The sequence below is a fragment of the Erythrolamprus reginae genome, chromosome Z (genome assembly GCF_031021105.1).
Source record: "Erythrolamprus reginae isolate rEryReg1 chromosome Z, rEryReg1.hap1, whole genome shotgun sequence".
In the NCBI taxonomy this organism is placed as follows: Eukaryota; Metazoa; Chordata; class Lepidosauria; order Squamata; family Dipsadidae; genus Erythrolamprus; species Erythrolamprus reginae.
Window position 1 is genome coordinate 145007485 of NC_091963.1, and position 11847 is coordinate 145019331.

At 38.2% G+C, this 11847-nt stretch overlaps 1 protein-coding gene across 1 annotated transcript; it reads right to left on the reverse strand.

The window, feature by feature from the left end:
* Positions 1-3308: 3308 nt before the first annotated feature.
* LOC139153310 (vomeronasal type-2 receptor 26-like) lies at positions 3309-11144 on the reverse strand. Its single transcript, XM_070727060.1, has 5 exons — positions 10857-11144; positions 9598-10449; positions 8022-8249; positions 5377-5503; positions 3309-4210 (listed from the first exon to the last, which is right to left on the reverse strand). Exons 1-5 carry the CDS (start codon positions 11016-11018, stop codon positions 3309-3311), a joined length of 2271 nt encoding a protein of 756 aa, XP_070583161.1. The 5' UTR covers positions 11019-11144.
* Between the last annotated feature and the right edge of the window lie 703 nt (positions 11145-11847).

Genomic DNA, 11847 nt, shown 5'->3' on the forward strand with positions numbered 1-11847 from the left:
CAAATTGTTCGTTAGAGAACAAAATTATTAGTTTCTAGATGGAGAGTAATTGATTTGTTTATAATTGATTCCATGATTTTGCATGGGACGCAGCATAGTGAAATTGGTCTGTAGTTATCGACAATCCTTTTTTGAAGATGGGGATGACCATTGCTTTCGATCATAGCTTAGGAAGTGTGCTGGTTCTGAAGGATTTTTCAAAAATTATGCTTAGTGGTTTAGCTATGGCAGAAGAGAGCTTTTTTTACGAAGTAAGCACAAAGACTATCTGGTCCGACTGATAGAGCAGGTTTAAGATCACGTAATGCTTTTTCAACTTGGTCTTCAGTGAAGTCTACTTGGGTTAGGTCATTGAGGGAGTTTGAGGTGCAATTGATGAAATTGGGGGATGAGCCATTGCTGTTAACAAAGATAGAGCCAAATAAAGAGTTGAGGTGGCTGGCTTTGGATGAATCATCGTGGTATTCTTTGTTGTTGGGTCCTTTGAGAGGTGGGATAGGTCTAGATTCTTTGAGTTTATTGTTGACAAAGTTGTATAAAGCTCTATTAGATTTGTTGTGTAGGGGTTAGTGTAAAATTGTTCCAAAGACAATCCAACATAATCGGTTATCCCAATATCTTGGAAATAAGTCAAAGACAGGAGAGGACTGGGAACAGAGGCAATTGACGCAGGAGAGGGATCCACAATGGTGGATCCAGATCCGCTGATCTGGATAACTGTCTTGGTGAATAGGGGAACTTTAGGAACTTTGTTGATTGTCTTGGTAACTATAGGTTATTAGCAGTTGGCAAAGGACCTAACTCTGTACCTGTCTATTTGTTTTGAAATTTGAACCAATGTGACTATTATGATGCTTACTTGTTCAGAATTTACTGCCTCCCTAAACATGTTGTCGACCTCTGAGAACAGCCAAAGATAATTGTTGCCCCTTTTATTTTGACAGATAGGTAAATGCAAAGACAGCTTCCAGTAGAAATGCAAGGATTACTCTGTGCCCATTCATCATGAAGTCCTAACACCATTCTCTTAGACCAATCCCAATTCCAATACACTACCAGCCCCACCACCAATATCACCTAAAAGATAAAGAGAAGAATTGTCCTTTTTCTGCAGTTACTTTTATGTTCAGTCCTCTTCAGTGGTAAGATGTTACTTTATTCTTCAGGAAAAGAAGATGACCCAGATTCTCTATACATGATTGCGTATTAAAATGCACCTTGATTCCTAGGTATTCAATATCAAGGTCAGCTGGAAGAATCTGGAGAAGAGGTGAAAAGACCTAGGGAGTCCCTCTGCCTCTCCAGCACAGGATCAGGGTTTGACTTTAGCAAAGCTGGCCTGTGTTGCATGTGACAGGCCCAGGGTAAAGTACTGGAGTAGATTTCAGCTATTTGGTTTGATGCAAGTAAGCAAGTCTATGCAGAATCTGTGAAAGGGCGCTTCACTATCTCCAGGAACAATGCCAGCCACCAGATGTATCTGCAAATGAACAGCCTGAAACCTATGGACACAGCAATCTATTACTGCACAGCTGGCAAAGTGAGAGGAAGTGAATCTGAAGCTAAACAAAAACCTCATTTTAATGGGAATTCAGTTCTATTTTTTTATAGCAGTATAAATTCAGAGCTTCTCTCTAATTTCCCCAAATCAAATATGGAGCAATTGCATTAGACTACAGGTGTCAACTTGCAAAGCTTTCCTGTTATGATCCTGAGGTATGGGGATGGAAAATCATGCACTGAGGAATTTACACCTCAGCCAAATCAAAAAACATCCTAGCTGGCAAAGTCAAGGCCATCTCCATGGAGATCCCCAATGAACGGAGCGAGTGATTTCTATGACCTGCAAAATTGCTTCATTGGCAGATGTGACTGGTGACACACCTTGAGGGGAAGGGCCAACAAGGTCAGAAGCAAGGCACAAACAGGGTGAAGTCAGAGCTGGTTTCCCTTAGGTCACGCCAACATGGCACTCCTAATAAACAACTGGATTATTTTTCAAAAATTTGTTTGAGGCTTCTGATTTTATTAGGGCATTGGTCGGAACTCTGATAGCAGGTTAATAAAATGTAGAAGAGAGAAGGGAAAATATTTGCTGGAGAATGACCAAAATTTTCTTTCACAGTTCCTAGATGATATTTATAAAACAAAAATAAAAGAAAGAAATGGAGTAAGAAATTGTCTTCCAGACAAAATAAATAAAAAATGATAACCATATTGATATATATCAAGTCTATTTCAAAAAGAATAATGTCATATTCAAACAATGTACTTTTTTTTTAAAGGTGTATTTTCTTAAATCTAATTTAGTTACTCTACATCTCAGTTATTGAATGTAGTTACAAGAGAACATCCATATATCAGAATTTTTCTTCTAAATATGTGGAATAAAGGTTTTATTCCTTTGAATAATCACTATGCCCCAAAATCCATAGTTCCTTTTTAAAGTATTTTTTTGACATTGTTGTGAAACATTGTATTGTTTTGACACTGCACTATTTATACAATGATATTTAAAATGATTAAGACATCAGTATCTGGATAATTTAAAAAACTGAGGAAAGATCAAAAATATTATATCTATATAAATTATATTTACAATGACAGTTTTAATAAATATATATCATTTTGGTCTTCCATCTAGAAATTAATGTAACTTTTAAAAAAAATCTGCTGCATACATTGTATCATATATTGTACTACAATAAAGATATTTTTCTTTGAAGTCTGTATTATCACTTAATGTTGTTTGTACATATTGAAAAATGAGAAAAGATGCTAAAGGAAACTTAACTACAATTGAAATATTGGAAAATAAAGAGGACAAAAGGGACAAAAAGAAAGAGAAAGGGGAAAAAAAAGAAAATAACATTTTCTAATGCTCCCCTCTATATTTCTGTTAATTTATATTATTTATAAATGTTTAGGCTTCATTAGAAGCCATGCTGTAAATGTTTATATTTGCCATGTGATGCATATGGAATTTTCTTAAAACTCACAGTTCTTGATATCTCATGCATCTTAAATATACTTCACATCATCCAAAGCTATCATAAAATACTGTTGATCTATATCAAAACCAAACAAGGACCACTGATATATGTGAATTAAAATAGAGTTCACTGTTTTCCTATAGAGAAGACCATATTCATCCACAGTTTAGTTCACTGCATGTATTTTATAAAGAATAAGAAATTGAAATACAAGACTGCAATTGAATGCTCACATCTAATCCAGCAATGAAAGTGGAGTCCATAATTCTTCCTCCTAAATGGCTTCTTTGCAGACAAGATTTTTAACATAGAATCTCAGATCTTCTTCCTCTTTATCAGCTGTACTTTGGTGTTCAGCTCAGGATGTAGTATGATTATATAGCATTTGGGGAAAAAGATGCAGCCAAGTAATCCAGCGGTGGAAACTAGAATAGAGAAGATCTCCACAGCTACCATGTATTTTCCCTTCGTGCTCAGATAGGTTGGCACAAAGCTGAACCAAACGCTGCAAAACATCAACATGCTAAATGTAATGAACTTTGCTTCATTGAAAGTGTCTGGCAACTTTCTGGCAAGGAAAGCTACAGTGAAGCTGCTGAGTGATAGAAATCCCAGATAGCCGAGGACAAAATAAAACATGATAGAATTTTCGTTACACTTTGCTATGATCTCTTTGGCTAGTGACTGCATATCCAAATCTGGATATGGAGGAGAAGTTGCCATCCACACCATGCAAATGCCTACTTGGATAAGGAAGCTTACAACAATAGTGAAACTAGGAACTTTTCTTCCAAGCCACCTTCTCATATTGGACCCTGGTTTGGTAGCCATGAAAGCTATAACCACCACGATGGTTTTGGCCAACACACAAGAAATAGCTACTGAGAAGATGATGCCAAAAGCAGACTGTTGGAGAAAGCAGGTTACCTTGTTAGGTTCTCCAAGGAATAGCAAAGAAGAAAGGAAGCAGAGAAGGAGGGAAAGGAGGAGAATGTAGGTGATATTCCGGTTGTTGGCTTTGACAATGGGAGTATTTTGATGTGTAATAAATATTCCAAGTACCAAGACTGTAGTAAAAGAAAAGCAAAAGGCTGCTGAGGAGAGAATAACCCCCAAAGGTTCCTTGTAGGAAAGGAAAGTTATTACTTTAGGAAAGCATCTGTCTCTAGTTGTGCTTGCATAGTGATCTTCTGGACAGTGAAAACAATTGTCCATATCTAAACAAAGACATAAACAGACTTGAATTAATATATAATTGTATGGGTATGTTTTCTGTGGAAGCCTCTATGCATACTGACTTTCCATTTCTGACAGTGAGAGCAATTACCAGTGTAAAGACTTGCCTTCAGAAGTTTTGGGTGATCCATCACTGGAGGCTTTTAAGAAGAGACTGGATAGCTACTTGTCTGAAATGATATAGGGAAGTGATGCCAAACCTATGGCACATGCATATGGAGTCATATCTGAGGGCATATGAGGTGTTGTTGTATGTCAACTCCAGCGTGCATGCGTGCTCTGGCCAACTGATTTTTGCCCTTCTTTTCTGGCATATGTGCTTTCCCCAAGCTTCAAGAAAACCGCCCTGGGGGCTTTCCTGAAAAATGGCCCAGTGGGCCAATTGGTGAAAAATGGCCCTCTGGGTGAACTGGAAATTCAGGCTGGTTGAACTATTTTTCACTGTCCCCAGGGTTTGAGAAAGCTTCCTGAAGCCTGGGGATGGCAAAAAAAATAAATGGCCCAACAGGTGAACTGGTAGTTTGGAGGTTTCAGTGAGTTCTGTATGCACTCCAGGGTGGGTGGGCAGCATAGGGGGTTGTGCATATGAGTGGGGGGCAGCACAGGGATTGTATGCATGTGCAGAGGGAGAGCATTGCATTATGGGTGTGGGCATGCAAAAGCACACTATCACGCGCGCACATACCCTTTTGGCACTCGAGCCAAAAAAGGTTCACCATCACTGCTATAGAGTCACCTGTTTGAGCAAGAACCTTACAAGATCCCTTCCAACTCTATTACTCTCTTGCTATTCATTGTAAAGATGGGCCTTCTCAAACCTTCTTGTACTATTATTTAAGTATGCTTCTTCTGATTTTCCTTGGTCTTAAAAATGCCAGCAAATTACTTTCAGGAGCCTGTCAAAAGTAAACATTCTGAAAAATGGCATATTGAGAAAGACTATCTTGGGAGAATTTTGCTATTAGAGTGTTAGTAATATGACCCTCTAGCAAAATCCAAAATAAATTAAGAGGAACAAAAGAGGTTCATTCAAGGAAAACGGATGCATTATTATTTCTTCCATTTGCCAAATTATGGTGAAACTCCTATTTTTGGACCATATATATTGCTGCCAGAAACACATGATAAAGATCCATTCAAAACCCACCTTTCCATTTTGAAATCATTCCTTCGGGGCATTGAACACAGCCATAGCAACAGAATTTCTTCCCATCCTTCTTTTTTTTATGATAACCCGGTTCGCAGGAATTAGTGCACACTGAAATTGGAGTCATCTAACCAGACAAAAAAGATGGTTCATATTTTAACCATTTTGAAGTGACATTTCAGAATCCAAACAGGAGAAATATATGGTCCCATTTTCCTTGCTATAATCGATCCATAAGGGCAGGTGTCTCAAAGGTGCTGTTTCAAAAGTCAAATTGTTAGATTGGAATAAGCAGCAGGACACACTTTGGCTTGACTCTTTTTCATTAGGAATCAGCAGGAGAAACAATGTAGCAGTTACAGTGATCTAGTTTCAAGTTCACGCCAAAAATTAAAGTGTGCGGCACAGCTCCCCATTTAAAGGGCTTCTTTATTATAGGTGTGGCTTTCACAGTCATTTGGATTTTCCCGCCTGTTGGCTAGCCAACCAGCGGCCGGGTATGCAGATGAACCAGTTTAAATGTATATTAGCATAAACTATTTACATACTCCTATTTACATCAATACATAACACAAATGCACTATAATTTTCCTTGAGGAAGAAGCCCTTTCACTTAGTAGTGGTGTGGTGGCCTAGAGGTTGAGCTCTTGCCTCACAATCAGGAAGCTGTGAGTTTGATCCCAATTAGAGGCAGATATTTCTCTCTTTGGGCACAATGAGAATATCTGCTGAACAAAACTCCACATTAGCAACAGGAAGGGCATCCAACTAGTATACACTCTGGTATGCTTAGCTCCGTTCAGTTGCCCAGATTATGTCCTCCAAAGATTATGGGGTCATTTTAAAAGATGTAGTAGACCTTTCACTTCTCACCGAAGAAGCTTCATCAGTTCTAACTGATGTAGAATTATCAGAACTATCAGAATGGATGAAGCTTCATTAACTTACTCAAGGAAAGGCATTGTTTCATTGAGTTGCCTTTTGAAGAAACATCTTTGGGATAACCATGACTTAGATGGCTGAGAATCACCATAGATATTGAATATTATTGAACATTTATGGAATATTTATTTATTTGTCAAACACGTACAAGGTAGTAGATATTGGTATAAACATAAACATTAGCAAAGTAGGTGCAGGTAAATTAGGCAATAGGAGAGTAGGACAGAGATGGTAGGCAAAATGATGCGGTTATACATGCCCGTTACATAACTCTTAGGAATGGGGTGATATTAATTGTAGATAATCTAAGGTTAAAGTTTTTGGGGTTTGGGGAGGAAACTGCAGAGCCATATTCCAGACACCGATCACTGTTGCTGAAGCTGTATTTTCTGCAATTACGTTTTGAGTCATCTACATTAAATTTGTAATGACTGTGTGCTCATGTATTGTTGTGGTTGAAACTGAAGAAATATTTGACAGGACATTGTGATAAAAGATTTTATGAACTGCATTTAGGTCAGATCGAAGGTGACAAAATTCTAGGCTATCTAAGCCCAAAATTTCAAGTCTGGTGGAATAAAGTATTCTGTTATGAGCAGGGGAATAGAGGACTCTTCTTTTTTAAAAAAATAAATAAATGTTTTATTAATTTTTAATAATTATAGATACACACTACATAAAAGACCACCAAACATCATTCATGCAGACCCCTCCACCAATTTCCTCTTGTATCTCTTTTCAGAATTTCTGCACTACCAAACACTCCCCAAATATGTGCATGAACACCCCTCTCTCCTGGCATCCATGCCAACAGAGTAGATTCTTCTTGTGAAATATTTTTGATCTCTCTCGATTGTATTGATATCCGATATGTAGTGCAGGTTCTGGACAGGTGAGCTGTATCCAAGAATTGATCTAACAAATGGTTTGTATGCTCTGGTTAGTAATGTAATATTGTCAGAGAAGAGGCTATGCAAGATTAAATTAATAGTAATGTTGGGTGAACCGAACTTGCAAACTTTTTTAAAAAGTTCAGGTCAAGTTTGGGTTCAGGTTCAGGTTCGGCCGAACACCATGAAACACTGCCACCCGGGAGGAGAGTGGGGAATCCCATCATGGGATTTCTCACCTCCTTTTGCTTGTGGCGCTGCAAGCAAAAGGAGGTGGGAAATCTCACAAAGGGATTCCGAGGGTGGGACTTTGATGTCACAGAGGCTACTTCCTGGCCAGCCAAAACGGGGAGAAAGGAGTCTCCGTGATGTCAAAGCCCCGCCCCTGGAATCCCTTCGTGGGATTTCCCATCTCCTTTTGCTTGCAGCACCGCTGCGGCATCCTTTTCTGTAAAAATAAAAGGAAGCAAAAGGAGCTGGGCAGTTCCCCACCTTCTTGTTTATTTTTACAGAAAAGGATGCCGCAGTGGCTTGCTGCAAGCAAAAGTTTGGGTTCAGGTTCGGTGAACTCACCTGAACTTCACGGCAAAGTTCGAGTGAGTTCGCTGAACCCAAACTTCATTGGGCTCATCCAACATTAATTAATAGCTCTTAGATCATTTTTGGCAATGTTGTTACAGTGGGTTTTAACACTTAGGTCATTAGATATGAGTACTCCATGGTCCAATGTTAGGGCAGGCCCTGCCCCCTGCTCCTCAAGATCATCCACTAATTCCATTACAAACGAGGACCACCTAAAACCAAAATTCATACCTGATTATAACACTCTGGCCAGAAAAATATATTTTCATGGATGGTGATTTTTTGTTCTTCAAAACCATGAGGACTCAGTTCTCCAAGTTTTGTTCTAATAAAGGAGTTGTTGGGGAATATGACCAAATTGACAATATCAAAGCCAGCAACCACTTCTCTATTTTCATTAAAGGACACTTTTTCTCCAGCTGAATTGTTAAACCCAATGCATTGAAGAACTGAGTGGAGCTAGATAAAAGAAGGAAAGAGAAGCTAATTGATTTAATGGATTAATGGACTCTATGTTGAAGACATAGAGATATTGGGAAAGAATTCAGTAAACAGGTCATTACATTATTTCACCTTCATTTAATTTACTTGTTACTTTATAACACTGGACATTACTTCAAGATCTTAGGCAGTCACAAGAAGCAGAAACCTTTAGAAAATCATAAATAGTTCCTTTGGATACACACACACACACACACACACACACACACTTTTTTTGCTGATAAGTGAAAAGGAAGGGAGCTTAGAATAGATCTGTTTTGGAATTATCATGGCCTCATCAGATAGACACACCCTTATGGGATTTGAATTTGTAGCCTTCTGCGCGCAAGGCAGTATATTAACCTCTAAGTCGACTACAAAAAATTTATCTGCCTTGGAATAGCCCCTGCATGGGACCGAGAGGCAAAAGGAAACAAAGTTGCTTCCCCCATGTTTGTGAATACCACAGATACAGACACAGACACACAGACACACACACACACACTTGTGTAACATATTTTTTGCTGATACGTGAAAAGGAAGGGAGACTAGTATAGATCTATTTTGAGCTTATGCTCTCATCAGCTAGCCATACCCTTACCAGGATTTGAACCTGGGCAGTCTGCCTATAAGGCAGTAGCTTTTATTTATTTATTTATTTATTTATTTATTTATTTATTCATTCATTCATTCATTCATTCATTCATTCATTCATTTATATTTCTATGTTGCCCTTTTCAACCGACACAGGGCGGCGTACAATAGGATAAATACAATACAAAGTGTATAAGAAATCTAATATTAAAAATCTAAAAAATTTTAAAATCCTATTTATCCTAAAAACACAATCATCCAACTTCATCAAGCTGGATTTAGCCACTCATAACCTTGGCCGGCAGTAGCTCTCAACACTATAACCTCTAGGCCAACATTATCACCAAACATATGTTACACATAGAGAATATGGTCTGCCCGCTATAAAATTAACTGCCTGGATGGCCCCTGGAGGGGCCAAGAGGCAAAAAGGAAGCAGTACATTCCCTCCCATATTTGGGTATACCAGGTTGATTTGACAGGGAATAAAAACCCCATATATAACTCTTTCCTGGTACAAGCTGAGACAGGAGGAGAACCTGTGGCCTATTCCATTTAGGATCTTTGTGGTTCTTTGAGTGTCTAAGGTTGTGTTTAAGGTTGCCAACCCCTGTCCTAGACCTTGGAGTGATGTTATATCTCAGTGAATAAAACCACCATGCTTCACTTTGACAAAATTCAATTCTGTGAGATCAAGGTACAGCTTTACACAGGACAATAGCTGAAATATTACCTGCCATGGCTGGATTTCTTGAGAACGTTGTCTTATTATTATTTCTCTGAATGGAGATCTAAATGATAGCATACGATGTAGAACATGTGCTATGGAATAGACTGCATTGTACACACTGTAACTGTGACCAGTCATGCTCATCTCAAAAACAGGGCTAGGGAGATCTCTTAACTTCTCATTGCCTTTGCATGTACCAGCAACATCATCTGGGTCTTGAAAATTTGGAAGTAAACACCCGAAGGCCTGCTCCCAGAATTTCTTGAGAAAGCCATTTCTTTCTGTCTCAAAAGGATTTATGTTCTGAAGATAGGCTTGGAAACCCAGAGGTTTATTTGAGTGAATAGAGAAGGAAATAGTCCCTTGGAAAATTTTAAAATAATTACGAGTAATGAAGGATGCCACTGTAAAATCAATCTGGAAAGTTGTAATCCATATCTTTCCAAGGGATATGTTTGCTCCATATTCATGATCTGCTAAAGGCACTAAAGTGCTCAGCCACAGAAGAGTCATACTTTCACCATAAATGATGCATGCTCTAGCTTGCCTATCCATGAAATTTTGATAGACAAGTGATGCCATCTCTCCAAGTTCATCAAGTGGGAGAAAGAGACCTTGTTTAGGAAGCATTCTTCTGAAAGCAGAACAGATTCCGTATTCATGCAGCATCTTCTCCAGGTTGTCCAAGAAATGTTCCCCTGTGTCATCATCCACAGCAAGTAGCCCAACCCATGTCCATCTGAAATGTAGAAGCAATTGGACCATTCCTTTATACAGGTGGCTTTCATTAGGGACCATGTGATAAAAGGAATGTTGATGTGTTTTGCCTTCTGAGGCAAATGAACCATAAGTAAGCTAAAAAGGAATGTAAGACTTTTAAAAAGATAGATGAAAAGCCAAGGGACATTGAACTAACAGTTCAATTTATTTTATGTAGACTATATATATAAATTATATAAACTATGCTTTATTTCAGAAATTACATTTGGATAATCAAGCCATGAAATAGAAACCATCAAGATTCCATTATCTCCATCCTTTCTTCTAGTGCTCTCTGTGTCTCTCTGACTGTCTCTCTCTCTCTCTTTCTCTATTTCTGTTTCTGTCTCTCTCCCTCTCTGTGTCTCTCTCTTTCACTGTGTGTGTCTCTCTCTCTGTTTCTTTCCCCCTCTCTCTCTTGAAATAATATAACAGGAGAAGAAATACAATATAACAGGAGAAAGTACATTACAAAGTTTGATTTCCTCGACATTAGTTTTTACCTGTGGAATCTTGTAAAGATTTAAGAAGTCTGCCATGTGGGTTGAGATGTCCAAACTCATTCCCCCAATGACCGTCATAAGATTCCTCTCTGAGTCACATTTGTAATTTGGGAGGAATCTCTGTGATTTGAAAAGCAGGTCCAGGATGGTCCAGTAGGTCATACGTGCATCATAATAGCTATCATAAATGTGAAACCCGAGTGTAAGATTTGGCAAGATGTTTGCATTTTCATTGGCCTCACTCACAGCAAATGCCAAAGTCAGGACATGCTGATAGAATTTTGTCACCATCCTGCAAAGACAAATATATATGGCCCAATTATTCAGTGGATACAGAAGTGGGAAAAAAGTAGATTTTCTTGTCTATTTATTTAGACAAAAAAATGACTTGAGAGAAGACAATTTAGATGTATAAAATTTTAAATAGTTGGAGAAAATAGATAGGGATAACTTCGTGGCTCATTTTCAAAGCACAAGAACAAGAGTTCATCCAATGAAGGTGGATATCATTGGAATAAAACACGTAATTAGAAGGCAATACAGAACTGATCAAAGAAAGCACTCATTTACACAGCGAGTAATTGAACAGTAAGATTAAATTATTACATAATCTGGTGATGTGGTATCTTTTCAAATTAAATCCATGGAGGACAGCTCTAAAGGAAGCTATTTTCCTTATGAATAATCATAAAGACTTGGTGTATACAAGCATTAGGATCTGCAGGCATACAACAAAGAAAAAAAACCACATTTGGAATACTGTGTTCAGTTCTGGAGACCTCACCTACAAAAAGATATTGACAAAATTGAACGGGTCCAAAGACGGGCTACAAGAATGGTGGAAGGTCTTAAGCATAAAACGTATCAGGAAAGACTTAATGAACTCAATCTGTATAGTCTGGAGGACAGTAGGAAAAGGGGGGACATGATCGAAACATTTAAATATGTTAAAGGGTTAAATAAGGTTCAGGAGGGAAGTGTTTTTAATAGG